The sequence below is a fragment of the Perca flavescens genome, chromosome 7 (assembly GCF_004354835.1).
Source record: "Perca flavescens isolate YP-PL-M2 chromosome 7, PFLA_1.0, whole genome shotgun sequence".
In the NCBI taxonomy this organism is placed as follows: domain Eukaryota; kingdom Metazoa; phylum Chordata; class Actinopteri; order Perciformes; family Percidae; genus Perca; species Perca flavescens.
Window position 1 is genome coordinate 28,093,072 of NC_041337.1, and position 23,283 is coordinate 28,116,354.

The 23,283-nt window shown below is 43.1% G+C and overlaps 1 protein-coding gene across 2 annotated transcripts in view; it reads left to right on the forward strand.

Moving 5' to 3' along the window:
- The window catches only part of agrn (agrin), a 269,255-nt gene that overhangs the window by 185,433 nt on the left and 60,539 nt on the right, over window positions 1-23,283 (forward strand). For both annotated transcript variants that reach the window (XM_028582096.1, XM_028582097.1), the window contains 4 exons: window positions 4,364-4,570; window positions 14,821-15,042; window positions 21,510-21,707; window positions 22,175-22,375. In XM_028582096.1, the coding sequence (XP_028437897.1) occupies window positions 4,364-4,570; window positions 14,821-15,042; window positions 21,510-21,707; window positions 22,175-22,375 (828 nt within the window). The remainder of the gene's footprint in view (window positions 1-4,363; window positions 4,571-14,820; window positions 15,043-21,509; window positions 21,708-22,174; window positions 22,376-23,283) is intronic.

Consider the following 23,283-nt stretch of genomic DNA (forward strand, 5'->3'; position numbering starts at 1 on the left):
GCTGTGGCCACGAGCTCAATCAGCTCAATGTTTTGCCATAACCTTGCACCTCACCCATAGCAGATACTGTAAGTGCACACCCCATAATTGTCCTAAATTGTATCTTTTATAAGCCACTGTTCCACCTGCGGGTACTGAAGAATGTTCATGGACTGGTAGTAATATGAAATATATGTTTTATTTGTAACTGCAGATGAGATTTTCAGTCATTTTCAAAAAGACTGGCCTGTTGTAAAAAATAATCCATGTGAGTAAACATCTGAAACCTTCAAAGTATAGCGTCTCCCTACTGTACCTTCAGAGCAGTTTGGCACTCCAATAATTTAATATTTCATTCTCAAAAGGTTTGTGTCCAAATGAATTCACAGAAATAGTCGGGATGGGTTTTAAAGTGCCCATATAATGAAAAAATCACTTTTTTCTGGGATTTGGGCTGTTATTCTGTGTCTCTGGTACTTCCACACGCACATCCCATACTCTATGTATCATGTGTACTTTTTTCGTACTTCCACACAAAAAAAAACCATCCATGCTGTTTTGAGTGAGATACGGTTTCTGAATGTGTCCTGCCTCCAGCCTCCGGGTGAGCTGTTCAGAATCTGCCCGGCTTTCTACGTCACTAGCGAAACGAGGGGCCTAGGGGGCTAACCGTTAGCATGCTTGCGCTAGCATGCTAGCTCGTTCTCAATGACAAAACACTGCTACAACACACACAAATTCACCCTAATCTACAAAATAAATTGTATAGAACTACTTACATGTCCCTCGTCTGCAGGTATTCCACGTAAAGTTGGAAATGCGCCCTCGTTTAGAAGAAGTCTCCCGGCTAATCCTGCCTCGTACAGGCCGAAGTTGGAGAAACAGCTAGCTAGCTCGTGTAATCCTTACCTAGCTACTGCGCATGTGAAACTGACAACAAAGATCTTACAGAAGTTGAGAGGTCTCCCTCTGTAGCTAAAACAGAGACCTGACACTTGGTGAAAAGCGTTGCAGAAATGTGCAGTACAGCAAAAATATGTGTGTGTTTTAAAAAATGACACTGCATCACATTTTCATATGCAAGCAGTCTCATAGTTCTTCCTAAAATGTGGACAGGTGTAGGTGAGTTGGCATTAAAGTGTAACTGTAATCCACTGCATGGCACATAGATAAATGACTCGGAGGTCTCGGGGTCTGTACTGTATCCATGCTAGCAGTAGCCTTCTCCAGCCTGATAAGAGCCTCCAGGGCTGTTATCTGTGCTATTAGAACAGGGGCTTTAAGCCTTAGTCAACAAAGAGCTGTCAGCTTTTACTGTACATCTGATAGCCATCGGAGGAAATCCAATTTTCACTGATGTGAGACCCCCCCACCCATGTACTGAGACCCCTGACAACACCAAAGACAAGAATAGTTCACTGCATGACGCCCTTTGGTACAGTCAACAATGAAGGCTGATACACACTTTTTTGACACATCCTGGCTCTCCTTTTTCGCTCAGCTTGACATGCTGATGGAGGAGTGTGAGGGCTTAAAATTGCACAAATCCCAGTCTGGGTTTGTGTTAGCGTGTCAGTATATGTGTGTGTGTGGACATGCGCATGTGTGCGAGCACATGAATGAACACTTTTTTTTTTCTTTTTTTCCCCCCTTCTCTGCTGTGCCTTTTTCAAATGAAAGAATAATTCAATTTGAAACAGAGATCCATGAAATCATATCCCTAAGCAAATTACAAATTGGTATCTAATGAAAATGGCCATTTTGACTTGTAACCATGACATTGCACATCCTTGTAGCCCTTTCACTCAGATACAGCAGCGATGTAATTACGTGTGGCAAGACAGGCTTTTAAAGAAAGGAGAAAAAGGAATTGAATTGCTGTACAAATTTGATCCACTGATCAGGAATGAAATAAATGTCGAAGCCTAGCGAGCGCCTTCCAGAACAGAGGCCTGCTTCAAATTGGATTTCTCACTTCAATGGCAATTTTGCAATTTTTTACTTTTCTTTCTTTTTTCTTAATTTCCGCAGTAGATTTCTGCTTAGTGAGTCAAAATGTAATGAATAATAGTTCAGACTTTAACCTGACCCTAAAATAAAATTCTTGAGTTTCAGTTCCCCATTTTATTAAAGTTATTGGGAAAGTCTTATCATTGAAGTTAGAAGGGAGCACTGCAAACCTTATCTCCAGTCAGTTGTAATGGGTTGAGAATGGATATTATTGTAAAACTGTAAACTCAATTAAAGTCAGTGGAAATGTAAGAAAAATGAGACTTTTCTGAACTGAAATAGAAAATAATAAAAGAAATAATATTAGCCTGAACCCAAACAAATCCTAAATAAAAATCTATTCATCTGACTTTCTTCACGATCCAGTCTCTCTCTCTATGGTAAGAGAAATCATTTCTGCCATTCTGGGACATCATAAATTACTCTCCCAGCATCTTCCCTCATTAAATCAAGAACAAGTTGACCAGTTGGGTGCAGAAATTACTATTAAAGAAATATCAGATACTATAAAATCTCTAAAAGGCTGTAAAACTCCTGGTCCAGATGGATTCTGTAATGAACTCTATAAAACCTATAACGAACTACTATCACCTTATTTATATTGGGTTTACAAACAGGCATTTATAGATCAGTCCCTACTGCCCTCCCTAGATGAGGCTATTATTATTGTAGTCCCTAAAAAAGGAAGGAACCCAGAGGAATTGGGCTCTTATAGGCCGATCTCACTACTAAATACGGATCAAAAAATTCTGGCTAAAACTTTGGCACATAGATTAAACACAGTAATTGGAAAATTGGTGCACCCAGATCAAACCTGCTTCATACCAAAACGTAACTCATCTTCTAATCTTAGGCGTCTCTTCAACATAATGTACTCTTCCAGGAGCCTGGGGCAAGATTTAGCCATTCTATCATTGGATGCGGAAAAGGCATTTGATCAAATTGAATGGCCTTACCTATTTGCAGTATTGAAGAAGTTTAATCTTGGAGAAAATTTCATTTCAAGAATTAAATTGTTGTACTCTAGTCCGTGCGCAAGAATTCTCACAAATCAAACAATATCCTCTCATTTTAAGTTACATAGAGGTACAAGACAGGGTTGGTCACTGTCACCCCTTTTGTTTGCTTTAGCGATTGAGCCCTTAGCCGAGGCCATTAGAGTCCATTCTGGTATTAAAGGCTATAAAACCAGAAATACTGATAATAAATTAGCATTATATGCAGATGATATAATTTTATTTATCTCTGAGCCCAATAGCAGCATTCCAAATATCCTTAGTCTGATTAATTTATATGGTACATTTGCAGAATATAAAATTAATTGGGACAAAAGTGTGTTGATACCAGTTCCTACCAACGACTCTTCGTGGATTCATCACTTGCCCTTTAGGGTCGCTTCAGAACAATTCACATATCTAGGAATAGAAGTAACAAAAAAGTTTTTTAATTTAGTTAAGGCTAATTTTCAACCCCTGTTGTCTAAACTTAAATCCATGATCAAGTTCTGGAGAACGCTTCCCATTTCTCTTCTGGGTAGGGTTAATGCAATTAAGATGATATTTCTCCCACAATTTTTGTACATGGTACAGAAGATTCCCGTATTTTTGCCCAAATCTTTTTTCAAAAAATTGGACTCTATTCTGGTTGAGACTAGAAAAGCGCTGTATAAGAACAGTCCATTTACTTCTGTTGTTCTTTTCCTCTGTGGTGATCAGTCAGTCACACTGTTACAAAAATGTTGGAAACCACTCTAAAAAGCCGCTCTAAAAAGCCCCATCGGTGTATATACAGATGAGTGATACTGAAGGGTTTGATGAGTCTTGAAATGGGTTATATGCTTAGGTTAGTCTATATCCACGACGTTCCACTTCCGGGATTGCTCTGTTGCAGCCAGATATTCCACTGGATTTCACTCTTTTGGCTGGATATCTGTTACCTTCCCCCTTTTTTTTGTTGGAATTTTAAACTCCAGTGGATTTCTGAGGAATATGGTTAACTGCTCCTCAGCTCTCTGGGGGATAAATCCAGACAGCTAACTAGACTATCTGTCCAATCTGAGTTTTCTGTTGCACGACTAAAACAACTTTTAAACGTACACGTTCCACCAAAACAAGTTCCTTCCTGAGGCTATTTTGGAGAGGCGCCGTGGGTATTTCTTTAAACATTGGTTTAAAGAAATGCCAATAAAACGGAGCACATTTTTCTCCTATCCCGGAATGTTGTGTGGACTAGCCAGACCCTCCTCCGCAGCGCTATGGAGGAAGGTCTGGCAAAGTGTGACTAGGCTTAGGTTAACCCTAAATAGTCCTAAACCGGAATAGACAATCTACAGATCCTACATTGATTCCTTTTTCTACCCATCTCCTTCCTCCAGAGCACTGTCAGGAGGAGTGTCTCTTCAACGCAGTGTGTCTCGTGGAACAGCTGAACGCCCGTTGCTCCTGCGATCCCATCGAGTGTGACGGCACCTACAAGCCCGTGTGCGGCAAGGACGCCCACACCTACACCAACGACTGTACTCGACGCAAGGCGGAGTGTCTGACCAAGACCCTCATCTCCATCAAGCACCAGGGGCCCTGTGGTGAGTGGAGCTGGAGGATGGGAAACAGGAGGTTTACTCTCAATCCTTCTCTTTTCTCTCTGCTTGTTTTAATGCATATTCAATGTGTTTTTCCTTCTTTGTCTTCTAGGCTAACTGTATGTATGTCAACATACTGAAAAGTGTTTGAAATGGTTCGGTGATGCTCACTGATGGGGTGGGGTTGGGGTAACTCAAATGGACAGAACGCGTGCGCCTGCCTTCCTTATAAAAAAACGTGCCTTCACTTCTCCACTCGTTCACCTCCCATCCATCTCCTCATCCCTGTCACGCTTCATCCCTCCATCTCGAACACACATCCAAAATGAAACGCCACCATCATGTTTCATTCATCCGCTCTCTGTCTTCCACTCCTTCCCTAGCACCAGTCTTCCACTTCGGTGGCTTTTGTCGTTTCTCTCTCTTCCCCCCCCCCTCCTCTGTCTTTGTCTCTTTGTCTTGTGTGTTGCTTTTTCTTGTATAAAAAAAAGCTATTCTTTCTTGTTTCAGTGCGTCAGTCAGTCAGTCTGTCAGTCTTTGTCCGTGTGGTCGTCTTCCTGGCTGTCTGGCTGCAGGTGGAAAGTGGGGTCACCCGGTGGGCGACCTCATCAGGTGGACTCTGAGGGGTGAAGCCCTTCCCCTTGCTCCGAAAGGACCTAACAGGAGGGGTCTTGTACTGCTGTCTTTTTTTCCTCTCACTCTTCCTGTCTCGTTGTGTCATTAATGTCCCTTCCTTCTGTTTACCGTCCTGCAAAGATGTGACCCGTGAGGTTGGAGAAGTCTTGCTCTCTGGGCTTTATTCCCTGTCTAAAAGCTTCTCCTGTCCCTACCTGCCTAACCACTGCTCACCTCCGACTCCTTTCTTTCTGCATGCAGCAGTGCACGCCAGCTCCTAACCTCACTGCCTCCCAGTTCCCAAACAATCCCTCCCTCCGTCATGTCATAAAAGCTTGCAACTGCCGGATGAATGCAGAGAACTCTGAGCATTAAAGTTGCATTTGGGTCGGAGTTCGACTGCATTCAGTGGAATCCTTTTAAATCCTTTGTACAGTATTTGATCCTTTTAAGCTTAGCTAAAACTTAAAAATTCAGGTGAGATAATTGAACCAACTTTTGGCTAAGAAGGTCAAAAGACAGGTAGCCCTGTTAGTGATCATTACTGTAAATAAGATGAGTAGTACATAGAGCGTTAGCATCCAACGTTAAAAAAACAAACATTTTCATTTAAAGTATTGTAGGGTTTTGCAGAGTTCTTGCTGGTGAAACTAAGAAGCTACCTGGATGTATTGTAAATAAAAGAAGAATAAAGAGAGATGAAAGATTAAATAAGAGATTAATCAGCCTTTGAGTTTAGCTAATCGGGGCATTTTATTAACCTGCAGTTTATTCCAAATTGGAAGCGGCTATCAGTACGTATTCATCTGTGAGCTGCACACGCTTGAACAGATGTGTCAATTTGACAGAAATGATAAAATGTGAAAAACAGTTGTCAGAATTTCTCGCGCCCCCCATAAAATATCCAAGACCCACTTGGGACTGGCAATCTTGTATTCAGGTTATCGCTTAGTTTTAATTGCCAGATTCATCCAAATAATATGCATTTTTACAAACAATCATGTTTTGTTTTTTCTGTCAAAAGTAAGAATGCCCCTTTTAAATTCTGCAACAACCATAGCATATGCAGTTTATTTTGCCAAATGGTTTTCAAAGATGATTTGTAATTCCTCATCTTATGTGAATCTCCTGCTGAATTAGAAGCATTTTTGCCATCGTAACCCGATAACCCGGCACGCATGATAAAGCCGCAGCAAACTCGCTTGTGCTGCTTGTTGTCCCATTACCTTAGTCAACAAATCCCCACACAGCAGACACAATTTTGTCCAGAGTTGCTGTCCACATTTTTATTGTTGTTATGACAGAGGCCGATAAAACAGGACAGATCTGTCCATCCCCCAGGCGTTGGGGTGGAGCCGAATACCAAAGTTATCTCCAGTTGTCAGCATCAGGAGGCACAGGCACTCATTAGCATCATTCGGCCGTCTGAGCTGTGCACAAATTAAGTAGTGGAAATGGCAGTGCGAGCTCTTATGCGTTTTGCTCTGTTTCATTATTTCTGGCAAGTGGTGTCTCCGTTCTACCCCCCCACCCTCCTCATTTGTTTTAGTTATTTTATTTATTTCTCTTCATCCTTCCTCTCTTCCCCTGCGCATCGCAGCCGTCAGCGACTTGTAATATGTTTCTTTAATGCATTTTTATTGACATTTGCATATTTTTCAAAACAGAGCGCCACAAAATGCCCCCCCACCACCACCCTTGATTCCGTTTTAATTAAACATCAAAAGAGGCAAGCGTAGGTGCCCACAGAGACTGTTGGTTTAGTTAGACAGATGATATGCATGCAAGGGGAGTGGGTTTGTGCGTGCGTGCGTGTGTGTGTGTGTGTGTGTGTGTTTGTGTGTGTGTGTGTGTGTGTGTGGCACATGTTAGAACTTTCTTTCTTTCTGTCCTCCTTCTCTGTCCCTCATGTGTTTTCAATGTTTCTTACACTACTGTGTTAGTAGGAGTCCAGATTACATAGAGGCCCCTCTCTGTAATAGCACTGCCCAATTGACTTCAAATGTACATAATACTGAAAGACACCCATAGGGAAGCATGCAGTGTGCGTGCGTCTTTCTGTCTTCCAGAGATCAATCAATAGCTCACACACTAATCAGGCGACAGGAACACACACTGTATACATTGTGTGACACAGACTTCTATTGTGCTCTATTGTGCTTGTGCTAGACAGTGACTGGCATTGTCAAAAGACGTCTGCACAATGGCTGCTGTGTAATCCTGGTGCGCTTACCCGTGGATTCAAGGCTTCAGACAAAGTTTCATACATCTGAAAAGGAAGACTTGGATATATTAAATTATCATTATTTGATAAATAACGATCTTTTTTCCAGTCTCATTTGCTGAGTGGTGCGTTGGGGCGGGGTGATCGATCGCACTGCCAGCTGTCAAACGGATGAAATTCTCCAGTTCCGGCACCGTCGTAAATCTCTTTTCATGTGGCTGACAGCGCCCTAATGTCACCCCTCCCATGTCGGCGCTCGCCTCCACAATGAATGGTCATGCAAAGAACCCACATGTCTATAATGTCCTGAATGCTGTCCTCCCCAGACCATTTTGATTGATGTCTAAAGCTAATGAATTTAGTGATTGAGAGACACCACGTGGTGTTTAGCTGATTGACTTACGTCCAGGTGAGGTCACAAATCTTTTGACAGTACGCGAGCATGTGAAGGATTTGCTGGAAGTGAATCAGTGCCGGCTGCTGGGAAAGAGGGTGAATTGGTCTGCGGCCTTGGACTCTGAGATAAAATGTAAGAGTGACACTTATGGAGGAAGAAAAAGATGTTTGTCATTGCTAGAGAAGCAGCTGCTTACGTGTCTACCGTTAAAAGAGCGTCCTGTGTTTAGATTTTTTTCATCTTGTGTGCCATCATGATGATTGTATTAGAATTTTCATTACGGACTTCACTGTGTAACTTTTACCATGTTGCTGTTCTCCTATACATACACACATACAGTACACGCCAAAAGTTTGGACACACCTTCTCATTCAATGCGTTTCCTTTTTATTTTCATGACTATTTACATTGTAGATTCTCACTGAAGGCATCAAAACTATGGCTGAACACATATGGAATTATGTACTTAACAAAAAAGTGTGAAATAACTGAAAACATGTCTTATATTTTAGATTCTTCAAAGTAGCCACCCTTTGCTTTTTTATTAATAAGGGAAAAAATTTACCTAAAAATTAACCCTGACAAAGCACACCTGTGAAGTGAAAACCATTTCAGGTGACTACCTCGTGAAGCTCATTGAGAGAACACCAAGGGTTTGCAGAGTTATCAAAAAAAAGCAAAGGGTGGCTACTTTGAAGAATGTAAAATATAAGACATGTTTTCAGTTATTTAACACTTTTTTGTTAAGTACATAATTCCATATGTGTTCATTCATAGTTGTGATGCCTTCAGTGAGAATCTACAATGTAAATAGTCATGAAAATAAAGAAACACATTGAATGAGAAGGTGTGTCCAAACTTTTGGCCAGTACTGTACACACACACACACACACACACACACACACACACACACACACACACACACACACACACACACACACACACACACCTGATTAAAACATAATTTCATCATCACAATGCGAAATAACCTGCCTTTATGCATATGTCTGAATAGAAAGCGAGAAATCTAATTTATAACTGACTGTAAATCCATACAGATTTTTTGGATGCATGGAACACAAAGAATGTTTTTTGGCTTCCCATATGATGTCAGCACAGCAGGCTACCAGCACAAACTAAACAAGGAAGTGTGCGTGCAGCGTTAGATATTGTAGCAGATTTATATTTAGAGGACCAAGCAATGGAGGTGCATTGGCACCCTAATGTTTTCAAAGGCTTTTATTCTTTCTTTCCTGCTTATTTTGTCTTTCTTTTGTCTTAGATTTTGGATGTCGTAATATTGCAAGTGTTGTTTTTTCCTGGTTTTAAAGGCTGCATTAGATTAAAGTGATGTCATTGACTGGCTGTTCTATTATTTACCTTTACCCACTTAGTCATTAAATCGACATTTCTAATCATTATTCATAAAAAAATCTCTTAAAGTACATAACATTTAGTTAAAGCACCAATTGTCAACCCTACAATCTTGTCACAATTTCGATATTGAGGTATTCGGTCAAGAATATTGTGATATTTGATTTCCTCCATATCGCCCAGCCATACCATCAGTCCAACGTTCGATTTGACTCAAGATTAGTTTATAGTCTTCACCACCATATGCAAAATGAAACATCTTGGGGATGCCTTTCACACAGACTTTGACTTGAGAGCAAAAAGGTTTTTCAAAACAATTTTGAAACAAGCCTGTTTTTTTTTAACTAGAAACAACTTTTTATAATGTTTAATTAAAACTGTGTTTTCTTTTTTTTTTTGTCTTGGCCCAAGTTATTGCTGCTTCCTTCCTGCCCAGATGGTTTTTCCCCACCATCCCTTTAAGTCGAGCTATTTTAGTGCATATTCAGTAGCACTTTGAATCAATGGAAGCAGTAGTGTGAGGTGGCTCACCACAACTCCCTGGAGTCTGTTGACGTACTGGCATCACGTCTAGATTTTGTTCAGTAGGAAGAGAAGAGTTTCTAAATTGGTAGTGAGGCTGTATATAAAAGAGAAATACAAGCAGAATTGTGGCTTTTAAGAGACGAGGATAATTCTGTAAAACCACTGAAACACACAGTTTGGCAGGCAAACTAGGAGTGAACAAATGAAAGAGCTAGGACAGAAATTCTTTATTCACAGTTCTTTTGTCTTTTCAGCTGTGTGTGTGTGTGTGTGTGTGTGTGTGTGTGTGTGTGTGTGTGTGTGTGTGCGTGCGTGCGTGCAAGCGCAGAAAAGACTCATGGAAGTGCGAGCGAGTTGCTTGAAATGTGTTGCCTGTCGCCTCCGGAGGTTAACACAAAATCACTCAGCGGCAGACACATTGTCATTGACAAAGAGCTCTGCAGAGCAGGAAAGAAAAATCAGTCACCTTAGGTGTCGAGACTCTGTGTCGAATATTTTAGCATTTGCATGTTTATTTGATTAGCATCTCTCGCGGCTGCAGTGATTGGACTCACAAACAGTTGAGGCGCTTGGGTATGTTAGTCAGTCTGAGATCACCAGTGCTGTTTTTCCTAATCAAGTTAATTAGGGGAAGTGCCAGTGGGAGCCAGATTGACAGCGGCGAGGGAACGCCGGTCCACTTACTGCGGCCCGCAGGCTGTCATCGCGCCGAAATTGCAGGGAAATGTGGGTCAACAGGGTGTCAGAAGTTACTCGAGGCGTTGTGGGTGTCGCACGCCGCAGGGCTGCGATCAACCACATAGTTTTTCCAATTTCTACATTTTTCATTTCATTTCCGTTTTTTTTTTTTTTTATCTGAGCCCTCGTTCTGTAGCTCCTGACTTGATTGAAGATGCAATAAATGTCAAGCGTTGTCATTGGTTTTCTTTTGCGTACGTCAGTCTGAGAAATAATTTTCCTGTGGCGCACACACCCCAATGATAAAATCGCTTGTTTGGTTCAATGATACGGTGTTTAGTCGTCATGTCACCTATGATAGATACATGTCACAAGATCAGGGATCGCAGCTTGTCTTTCTTCCTACCCCATGCTGTTTGTGCTTGTCTCCGTTTTGAAGAGCAGCACGTTCTCAGTTGTAAATGCACAAAGAGGCTTCGATTCACCCCCTGCCTGTGATAAGTGTTCAGTGGTAGACAGACACAGCCCGCGGGTATGCCTTTTGCTGTATGCTAATATAGCTTTTTCTCTGCACCTCCCTTTCCCCCTCGACTAATATGAAACCTAAATGTTTTTAATGCGAGGTAGGCAAAGGGAGTCGGATCAAAGCCCTGCAGGTGAAGAAACACAGAGGGCGGGGCTGGCTGCAGATTGGCTGTGCCCCATTGGGGTCCTGTGTTGTAATGGGTTGCAGTTGGAGGTGATTTTCGCTGCCAGTTGGCTACTGCCAGTATCACCTGGATTACACTGATTCACTGCCCTGCAGAATACAGGGAGCGATTTGGAATTGCACACAGACCCGAGGGGAAAAAGTCCAATTAACATATGTATGAGCTGAGCGGAGATGGGGGGGAAGCTTCGCCAAAATAATCTCCCAGCATTTCACTGACATGGTACGGGGGGTTAACAGTGTGTGTAACTGCTCAGCGCAGCAACCACACAATCACAGCCAGTGTCCTCCCGGAGCTTGCTGTGCCATCACGGCGAACGAGGGGCTGTTACACTGCATCCTCGCCACTTTACCAGTCAGATAACACCACTAAGTGGGCAGTAATGATACTTCAGGAGGACAGGTATGCAGATATCAGGACATGGGAGGAACGTGTCTTCTCTATTTTTCAACATGGCCGGCCAGCGCCTCTGCTGGGGCGAGTTGACACAGCGCGGCCTAACCTAAAGTAATCCCCTCCGAGCCCTGAAGCAGGGCCGTGCCATTAAAATACCACACTAATTAAAATCGAAAAGTTACACGACGGCTGGCAGGAGAGGATACAGGCTGAGGTGACACCCAGAATGTAAAGTCCTCTCAACCGGCGTCATGGTACAGAAACATAGCTGAATGCACACTAGCACAAAGCAGAATCCTTGATGAGAAAGAATTATTCATGTTTTACTGTTTCTCCTGACTTTTCCCCACTGCCACGGCAGACCACTCACTGCACCTGCTCAGCCACTAAAACAGTGCCTCGGCTACTGCGCTAATGTGTTTGCCACTACAGATTCATTCAACTGTACGTAATTTTCACGTACTGTACAAATAGCTCTGTTTAAACCCAGCGACTTTGGTGTATTCTGGACCTGCCTGACAGAAACACTGATACATGCGTGAAAAATATGTTTTTAAGTGTCTGGGAGAAGACCAGGGAGAGAAAAAGAGCTGGAACAGGCTTGTGAACACCATCCCACAAGCCTTAGTTGTGACAGGCTGCCATTTCAAAGCTTCTGCCTGCAACCAAGAGAGAGGAAAAGACAGCTTTTTAACTGTGTCATACAATTTTTACACTTAGGGAGTTTTGTCTTGGTTTTTTTTTCTTCTAACACCCTCTCCAGTTAATAAATCAGGAAGAAATTTTGCCCCCCAGAGTTAGAGGGTGATAAAAAATTAGTTTTGGAGGGGAATTTTCTTTCATCTTTTTATGAAACAAAGAGAATGGGAGACTAAGGTGTTATCGGAGGCTGCAGTTGTGTTTTAGGAGCCTGTCCTCGGGAAGGGGGCTGTTGAACTTTTATGGAGGCCAAGGTTGTACAGTAAAGCTCGGATCACAAGCTTACGACTGAAAAGACATCACAGGGAATCAATTGTTTTTTAAAGCCGTACCAAATTAAGCAGCATTGAATAGCTTACGTATTTATGTGGCACCTCCAAGCTCTTTTGAAGTAGCAGCTACTTGGCAGCACAACAGAAATCCATAGCTGCTTTCCTCCTTCTAATCTGAAAAACTCATCAAAATGCGAGTGACTGTGTCCGTGGTCGAGATCTGAAAAGATTTGTTTAATTACAGCCAAAACTAAGTGAGGAGGTAGAGAAAAAAAAAAAAAACAGTACAGAATCCACAATTTTAATAGCTACAGCTCAGTTGCTATCATTTGGAAAAGATGGTCCATAGAATTGTATCTTAAGATGTTCACGTGACATCGATCCTCATTAAATTTACCCCTCCCAGTGCCTCAATCAGAGTAAAACAAGCTAATTACCCCCGTCTGTGTTATCAGTTGATCTTTTACCCCAGCATCGGAGGCACTACTGAACGATTCTGAGCTGATAAATGAATCATGGGGCTCCAAGCACCACAAGCCGCCCTCCTGTGATGCCATCTAATCCCATAATGGTCACAATAATGATGGAGCCATGGGTGGCATCATTACAAGGGGCAGTTTCCATGACAGCACCCCCCCAACCCTCTTAACAAAAAGCTAAAATAAATGGTAGACTAGACAAGGAAGGAGTTTGCTTGACTTTGGGTGTAAAATGCACCTCTTTGAGAGCTTCTCATCAGAAATGATTTGATGCCTCTGTTTGCTTTTTCCCACTAATCTGCAGACACACCCCATTCAGCTGAAACCCCTTTCTCAATGAAGTTCCGCTGTTACACCGGCCTTGCTTATTCACACAGAAGCAAACGAAGGTGGCATAATGCCGCCCCAGTGTGTGATTTCAAAAAAGCATTCCGGGAGCAAAAGAGGCGTAACATGTAACACAACAGCATCAGTGTCTTAGTGTGTGTGAGCCAGTCCGCGCCGTTTAATCAACCACGCGGACCCGACCCGACCCAGAAACCGCCAACTTTATGCATTATAGTAGCACAATTGTCAGTAGAGGGAAGGGCAGAGACGGCCGCAGCAACAGCTTTGTCCCTTAATGCTGTTTTCGTAACTTTCACACAGAGAGCGAGGCAGCTTAAAGGTGTAACAGCCCCGCCTTATACAGGCTGCATGAAAGGGGCTTGAGTGATCCGTCCCTAATGCGTGAAGCTTCCCAAATGAAAATCACTATGGAGCCCGGCTATAGTCTCTTGCTTACTTTAGATATCGGAGTGTATACCATCCTACCTTAAGGCTGACACTTTTAACCATCAAGCCAAGCCCTCAACATTGGCACACACAATCACACACACACACACACACACACACACACTGGCACCCTGTCTCAGAATACACAATGCCATGTAATATTTTCATTGACACATGAAGCTGTAAAAAATTGATCGAATCATGATGGGAGGCTGTGATGAAGAAATGTTTTTTTTCAGGTTTCCTCTACCTCATGATCGGGTTATACTGTATGAGCCCAGCCTCCACCCAACTGCCGCTACCGAGAATCATACGTGCAAAACCCAGTCCTAATGAAGTCTGAAGTTTTAATGAAGTCATGCTGGAGCTAGTGCATGAGAGAGAGAGACTGAAGCAGACACCTCTCTGTGATGTTCACATTTCATATCTGCCTCTGCCCAGGAGCTTGCCTTTTGTGAATTATTAAGCAGAGGGCTCTTTCTTCTCTTCGCCTGTTTTCTCTTTCTCCGTTCTCTACATTTTCTCTCTCTCTCTCTCTCTTTCTCTCTCGCACACACACTCTCTTCCTCTTTTTTTTTTCTCACTCCTCCATGTCAGTTCAACTGGCTTTGGTGGAAGCGGTGGCTCTCACTGAGATGCAAATGGCAGCCTTTGAAGGGGCACACTGGGAACGTCAATTAATCCAGGCATTTGGTCGCCTGGAAAGAAAAAAAAGGCTTTGCAACCATTGTTCGTAGGCTGTTTCATCTCTATTGTGCTACAGGGCCATGTTTTTATCCGCTGTCCTCATGCCACTGGATTGGGCGGACTCTTCAAAGATTCAGGATACATAAGAATAGGCACAAAGGCGAGGAAATGACATAGGAAGCTGAGGAAGTAGAGGTGTCACAGACATAGGGCTGTATTGCATACTACATCATATCTCCTTTCCTCCCCAAACCTTTTTTCTAACACAAAACCTGCAGTTGCCATGTAGCTATGCTCTAACTTACATCCCTGTCACCTAGCCCCAGACTTTTCTCCAACCTCTACTTTGTATTCTTCCCATCTACCCAGTTCAGTATATCTCCTCTAACTAAGTTCTCTATCTCTTGGTTGGTCGGCCTTCAGATCTCAGCATACCGAGCCCCTGCCTGGATAAGGTGTGCGAGCATGGGGCGGTGTGCGTGGTCAAGAACAACGAGCCGGTGTGCGAGTGCCCTGAGGCCTGCCCGCAAACGTCTGACCCAGTGTGCGGATCCGACGGCCACAGCTACGGCAGCCCCTGTGAGATGCGAGCGATGGGCTGTGCCCTGCAGAAGGCCATTCACATCCAACACAAAGGACCCTGTGGTGAGTGACCACACTACAGTCACATTACACTAAGTAATTGTCATGAAATCACTATAAAATGAGTGAATTATAGCTCACAGGTAGGGAACTATCTCTCCTTGTGAAATATAATTAAGCTCAAATTAATTAATAGTGCTACGTTACCCAAAGGCAAAATTATGATCCACAGATATTAACAATTATCACTTATAGAATTATATTCAAAATGACCCCCAAGGCTTCCCTTTTATATCCAACAAAGTCAAAACTATACTAAATACATCAACTGGTCTTTTAAGGAATTTTCTTATCCCTCGTCCATTACTCTTCATCTCTTCCCTCCTGCTCTCCTTCAGCCCTTCTCTACCAACACCAAGACTCCAATCTGCCTTTTTTGACGTTTAAGTAAAGATGCGCTTTACTCCTGATAGAAGAGAACGCGGAGCATACTTGTCTGTAATTGGCTACATGAGTCACTTGGCTTTGTCCTGCAGTGTCGGAGTACCAACTAGTCATTAGTACACCAGCGACAGCAGAGCTTCAAGTGGTAAAAATATCTTCAGATCCACTATGCGGGCACATATGGGCATATTTCTACTGTTTGGTAAACCCACTTTGTGAATACTCTTGATGGCTAAATGCCATCTTGGAAGGCCAATGGACTCTAATTGGTGATTGAGTATTCTTCCTTGTCTACAATCAAGCCATTCGCTTTTCACACACACTGGGCAAAAGCTCAGCGGTTATCAGCCCCTTGCCCTGACTCTCTCAGTTACCTTATTTACTGCGTTTTACTGTTTTACAATAGATTTTCTTGCTGCATATTTTGAAGACCATAACAATGAAAATAACTTTGCCTCTGCGGGTCGAGTTTCTTTGTACGAGCTGGTCTGAATGTTTTGTAGAATGAGAAGTTTCTTTCTGTACTGAGAAAATGATAGGGTTAGTTGTTGGAGAGGCCCTACGCTCCCTCTCTGCCTGCCCGTGTATTGCATCTGTCATTTCCCCCACCCAGCCTTCTGAAAATTGAAATCCAGCGCAAGGATGTATGCCAACAGGAAATGGAGCGAGAGCGGTGTTTGGTCGGTGGGCAGGCGGGCTGACTCAATTTGGTGCGCTGCACTGCAGGTAGACGGCAGGTCTGTTGGCCCGGGGTCCCTCGGCGGTAATGAATAGTCTTTATTTTAAAAAGCGAGAAGCAGAGCGAGCTGGCGGAATGGAGGGCCCTGTCTGTAATCCAGCACTATGGATGGTTCTTGGCTCCCAGAGGAAACAGGCCTGCGTCAGCGCAATGGTGCCATAAAAATGCTGAAGCATTGGCTTGCCAGTCGCGAACCAGCCGAGGAATGATGGCGATGATAATGTGGGTTATTTCTGGGCTGTTTGCACAGCTTTACTGGGCCTCATTCAGCACCATAACATCTGACTGACTTAAGCTATTATCTCACCTAATTATCACAGGCTATTCCCCTCAGTAAAATACTATACATGTTTATGGAGCAGAAAGGGGGAGAGAGGAGAAGAACATATGCTGCCTTCAGGTGCTATTGGAAGTGGTGAAATTAAAGGTTAAAGGCATGAGCAACGGAAGAAACTGGTGAATAAAGTGATTTTTCTGTGCTATCCAGGTTGTTGACTAACCCCAACGCTTATAGTGCAGAAGAGCATACAAAGTGATGAATTATGTTTACCATTCTGAGCTGATAGTTGGCATTAAATGTCTTCATTTGTTGCTTTAATGTTTCGTCAAAACTTGAATTATATGCCACATTTTCATCTTCATATTCATTTTGCAACATTAAGTAGGTCTTTATGTGGTGTGATTTCCAAAATAGCCATTTCTTTTTTTTTTGTTTATTGTTTACTGGCTCTGTTTTGTTATTTCCACCCAAATGCTCTATATTGCGTATGTTGTCAGATTTATGGCTTCCAGACTCAAAAGTAGGAGCTTAAGGGAGGCAGGTGAGGGCAGCAATAGTTTAAGAGGTGCCACAATAGAAAATAACTGGGCATACGTGCTTTACTGTGTTTGTGTGTGTGTGTGTGTGTGTGTGTGTGTGTGTGTGTGTGTGTGTGTGTGTGTGGCTACAGCCTCTCATGGGCCCAGCCCATAATTTCATTTCCTTTCCTGCGGGCTTGAAAAATAGCAGTTATCTATATGGCTCAGGTGCAACCCGATACGAGTGACATTTGTTATTATTCCGAGATTTTTCCTCCTGCATTTGAGTGGCGGGCGACCTTGTAAGGTGGGCTGGCAGAGGTGTGCTCAGTTAATAGACCCCCCCAGCTGGATATCAGTCGTCTCAGAAAAAGGCTCATTCATACGGCTTTACCCAAACAGATGATAGCAGAGGTGCCGGAATCATTTAAGAAAAGGAAACAAATTCTCCTTTTTTTCCTCCCACAGGTTTTTGAATTGATATACACAGTTGAGTAAGAAATATAGGTCACACCAGCAGCATGAGAGGGGTCTGAGAGAGACGGTGAATGGAGGGCAGAGGAGGGGGAGGGGAAAGTAATAAATGCAGGGTGGGAAAGAGATGGAGGTAAATAAGATGAGGAGGAGCAGAGAAAGTGGGGGGCAGAGTTAATAGTGTACTGGCCAGGCAGGCATCGACAGGGGAGTTGTTATCACCGAGGCATGTTTGCAAGCCTTCAAAACTCTAACCAGCCTACATCTTTCTGCTTAATCCTGAGGGCAATACTCCGCCCAAACCCCCTCAACAGCAATTCATTTTTTCCCCCAGTGAGGATATCAACAAAACACCACAAAGCTGGAGGGACTTTAGGGTTTTTTTCACCTCAATGTCTCAATCCTTCATGCTTTCAAGGCCACTTTTATACCAACCTGCCCCTTTTTCTCACTGTCACTTCCAAAACCACAAATACAACAAGAGAAGCTGTCACAGTACAAGAACAAACATCAGCAGTTCCCAACTTTAGGTCGAGGGGACTTCAAGGCGACCTTGACTAAATTCCAGCAGGTCCTCAGCAAGAGGAAAAAGTTTGCCTTGATAGTTAACATGGCAGGAAATACAGGGAAGGTTGGTATTATATGAGGACATTCCACATTAGTGTAAAGTATCTTTGTATTATCCTGTCATTAGTCTCGCATTGCCAGACCTTCCTCAACAGCGCTGTGGAGGATGGTCTGGCTAGTCCGCGCAGCAATCCAGGATGGGAGAAAAACGTGCTCTTGTGTATTGGCATTTCTTTAAACCAATCACAATTGTCTTGGGCGGTGCTAAGCGCCGGACGGAGCCACGGTGCCGCTGCAAAATAGCCTCGGGAAGGAACTTGTTTTGGTGGAACGTGTGCACGTTCAATGGTTGTTTTAGTCGTGCAACAGAAAACTCAGATTGGACGGATTGGTTGGAGACTGCAGTCTGGATTTACCCTGCAGAGATCTGAGGAGCAGTTAACCATAGGAGTTTAGAATTTCAACACAAAGAAAGCGGAAGGTAACATGACAACCCGAAAACGGACATCCGAAAAAGAGTGACATCCGGCGGAATTTCCGGCAGAACGAGAGCAATTTTTCTGGCTGAAGAGGTTCTTGCGTTGGTGGACATGAAAGTGAATTTGAATGAGATGAGACTTAAAGAAACTGTCGTAATGCCTAGCCTGCCAGAATCTTCACTTTAAAGTCTGAACATTTTAAGGTTGTGAAGTCTACTTTCAGAGAAAGAAATATACAGTTTTTTACTGAAACTGAAAGAATTAGTGATGACAGACTTGGGGATGGATGAATCTGAGATGACAGAAAGTCGACATCTTAACATTACCCGTAATAGCAACAATTCTCCCTCTGCTTCTGGCTTTGAACTGAAGCTCCCCTCCTTTTCTGTCTGTTTTGCGATACGTGTTGTCTGGAGGATCAGGCACTGTGGAGAGCCAGGTGCGAGGGGCAAGTGCTGATAAAGAAGCGAGGCTGCTATCAGGACACAGGGGCCGATAAAGGACAACACTCACCACCGCCACTTCCTGATTTATAGCTGCCGCAACCAGAGAGGAGCCATGACCACCGTTTTTATATTTTATGTTTATTTATTTTTGTCACAGAAAACCAGAGCTATTATAAAGCCTCTCTTTATCTTTTGCAGCCAAAACCTCCAAACCAACATCTGATCATTGACAATAGATTATTATTTAGCCTGAGTCATTGATTATTAGACTTAAAGTACATGGCCAAAAGTATATGAGTACCCCAACATTACACTCATTTGTGATTGTTAAACGCCTGCATTAATATGCAGCTACAGTGAAACATCCTCCACTCTTTTGGGGAGGCCTTCCACATGGTTTTGGAACCTGGCTGCAGGGATTTGCTCCCCTCCAGCAAACAGGAGCATTAGTGAGGTCTGTCACTGATGCTGAGGCCTGGCTTGCATTCGGTGTTCCAGTTAATCCCGAAAGTGTTGGATGGCTCTGTGCAGGCCAGCTCAGTGCTTCCACACCAAACTTGCAAAACCATTCCATGACTTTCTGCACAGAGGCATTGTCATGCTGAAAGAGGAAAGAGTCCCCTTAATTGGAATTAAGGTGACTAGCCCAAACCAGCCCCAGAATAAAAGTACACAGCGGTTGAACGGACACATTGATCCTGCATGCTCCGCTCATGTCATATTTTAGGTATGGCTTCAAAGAAATTTGCCGTCTACTAATAAACAATATGTTGCCCCTACGGGCAATATTCTGTTCTGTATTGCCATGTCAAGTTCATAATCAAGGCTGTCAATCCAAGAAGGGAGTGGATGCCAGCACTAGATAGAGAGATGAAGGAAATGAAAGACTCTTATGAGCAATAAACTGAATAATAATAATGTGGAATGTTCCAGCGGCCAGTCTCGCCTCTCTCAATTAGTGCTAAATCAGCAGCGGTTATTAGCCTGCCCCTAATTGAATGTGAGAGCGAGCTGTGCTAATGCAATCCTCCAGGTGTAATTGGTGTCAGAGGGAGAGGCACATCTACTGCAAGCCCCGTCTGTATACAAGGCCTCCCGTTTGCCTTCTCATTTGTTTCCTGTCTTGTGGCTTCTTCTTAGGAGTAGCTTCAGTCCTGACTCTACCCTCCCATATAGTCCTGATTGATGCAGTGCTGCAGAGATGGTTGTTCTTCTTGCAGACTCCTATTTTTGCACAAGAATGTCTGATGCGCTTTATGTTCAGTTATTTAATTTCAGCCTTATCCTCCTCCTCATACCTGTGCCGATCAGTTTTTTTTATTTCATGCCTGGGGTTTTAGCTCTCACACATGCATATGAACCATGACACCTTTTAACAGACAGGTGTGTGCCTTTTCAAATCAATTGAATCTGCCTCAAGTGGACAGAATTTTTAAACAGAATCTACACTCAGTATGGAAACTTTGCATCTCTAGCACTTCTAGTATCTGTGCTGCTGCGCTGCATCATTAAGCACTACGCCAGCTGTCAGCAGCACAGCTTGTCAGGAAAAGACAACAACTAATCTTTACCAATTAATTCTTAAATGGCTGTTGTTCACACTATGAATGTTAAAATCACTGGAAATCTATGACTAAATATATGATTACTGCTTCTGTAAATAGCTTCTAAGAACTATCTTTGAGCCGCAATAACATTCTTGATAGAAGCTGCGTTAATATTGACCAAAAAGTGTATAAATGTTAATGGTGTGCCTATAGCGATTTAGTTTGTTAATATGTACAATAAAAATAATACAATATTGAAATGCATTGCTGTTATGTATTGTGTGATACGGACCCATGCGCGGCCACAGAGCAGACGAGGCAATTAGAGGTTGAGTTGTTTGATTTTCAAACTCAGGGCAAGAGGAGGCGTGGGCTGATCCAGGCAGGTCCAAGCTGGGCTTGAGAGCAGGGGCAGGCAGGCTTGAGCCGAGGAAATCTTCGTCCCAAAAATCAAAACTCCGGGCAGCACAGAACTCGAAGCTTGAGGATCTTGAAATGAAGGAAACAGACAGGCAACATTAGCTCAACAAGCCAAAGAGAGAAAACACATGCACACACACACACACACACACACACACACACACACACACACACACACACACACACACACACACACACACACACACACACACACACGCTAGAGACTGGTAATGCATTCGAGAGTTATTGGCCGACTAGTACTGTACCACGTGAAGGCAGTGAATAATCAGACTAAAGGAAGCTCTGCCCGAAACCACACCCACACAAGCACACATAGGAAGGGGGAAACAAACAAAAGGGAATAAAAAAAAATAATAATAAAAAAATAACTGGGTGCCACAGCACTGTTTGTAACATACTGCAATGTGTTTGCAGATTAATGACTTGCAATACATTTGATCCGATTTATTTAAGTCTACCAAAATATGAAAAGTGTAAAAGGGACTTCCAGGTCCAGGGTATTTATTAGCATTGACTCGCCACTGAAGTCTTGTAAAAAAAAAAATACCTGAAACACACACACTGAGCCTTTGCCTTCTTCCTTATCTCCATCTAGATGAGTCTTGTGCCAATTGCTCTTTCGGGGCAATCTGTGATGCCCAGAGCGGGCAGTGTGTGTGTGCATCGGAGTGTGTGGAGTCCAACCAGCCTGTGTGTGGCAGCGATGGCAGCACCTACAACAGCGAGTGTGAGCTGCACGTGCGGGCCTGCAAACAACAGATGGACCTCCGAGTGGTCAGCCAGGGAGAGTGCAGTAAGTAATGCATACATTTATACTGTTTGTGTTTGTGTGTGTGTGTGTGTGTGGGTGTGTGTGTGTGATACTTTTTTTGTTAACAGCAAATTAAGAATATGAAGGATTCTTGGCATAAGCATGAATTCCGGGTGATCTGAGTTTAAGTAAAATGCGTGATATTTTTTTACTCTAGGTCTTAATTACATGTGGATATGAACAATAAAAGGCCGACAGGCACTTCATATTCTAACACTTGGACAGATGGAGAATCACTAAGGAAACATGTATATGTCTGTTTTAAGAGAGGGAAATATAACAAGAGGAATTGACATGCATGGAAATTAGTAAAGGACCAGAGCAATCTCATTTAAGTGTATATAATCTAAAGATGCATTTTAAGGTCTGGTGTGAATGAAATCCATCAAACCAACTCCATGAATTTTTCCTTTTTTCTTTTTGCACTGACCCATCGTGCACTGATTTAGAAACATGTGGCAGCACTGTCTGTGCCTGGGGTGCCCGGTGTGTCCAGAATAAGTGTGAGTGCCCACAGTGCTCAGGCGAGGCCTTCTCCCCAGTGTGTGGAAGTGATGGCACCACCTATAACAATGAGTGTGAACTCCGCACGTCCACCTGCATGCAGAAGAGGAGAATTGATGTGGCGAAGCCCGGCAGCTGTGATGAAGGTAGGAAAATTGACTTTGAAAGGTGTGATTATGTTGACCAATCGGCCATTGAAATGGTGTAATCATCTTTATCAACTGACCTGTGATACCGTATCCAGTCATGTGTGGATTTAAATAATGGTTGCAAATGCCACCAGCAGCATGCCAGCCGGCTAACTTGGCAAAAAGATGAAGGGAAAGTCATACTGCGTGTCGATCAACAAAACGAATTACAGGGACAGAAATTACTTCTGGGTGATTGAGTTCAGGTCAGCTGTATATTTTTATGCTTTGGCTGTCTTTTTTTTATTTATGTTTTTATAAGTGCATCTCTTATACTTAAAGGTCCCATGAAATGGTCCTCTTTGGATGCTTTTATATAGACCTTAGTGGTCCCCTAATACTGTATCTGAAGTCTCTTTCCCATAATTCAGCCTTGGTGCAGAATTACAGCCACTAGAGCCAGTCCCACAATGAGCTTTCCTTAGTATGTGCCATTTATTTAGCTATTGAGGAGGAGAGAGGAGGGGGCAAGGTGGAGGGTGGGGGTGTGGCCTTGACCAACTGCCACTTTGCTCGTTTGAAAGCCATGATGTCTCTCTATCATGGGTGGGCCAAATTCTCTGGGCGGGCAAAGCAGAGAAAGGGGAGGTAACCTTGCTCCTTATGACCTCATAAGGAGAAGATTCCAGATCGGTCCATCTGAGCTTTCATTTTCTCAAAGGCAGAGCAGGATACCCAGGGCTCGGTTTACACCTATCACCATTTCTAGCCACTGGGGGACCATAGGCAGGCTGGGGGAACGCATATTAATGTTAAAAAAACCTCATAAAGTGACATTTTCATGCCATGGGACCTTTAATTTCTTATACTTTATTTCTCCTTCTACCACTGAAAAAGTTACTTCTCCTGCAGATAGGCTCATATTT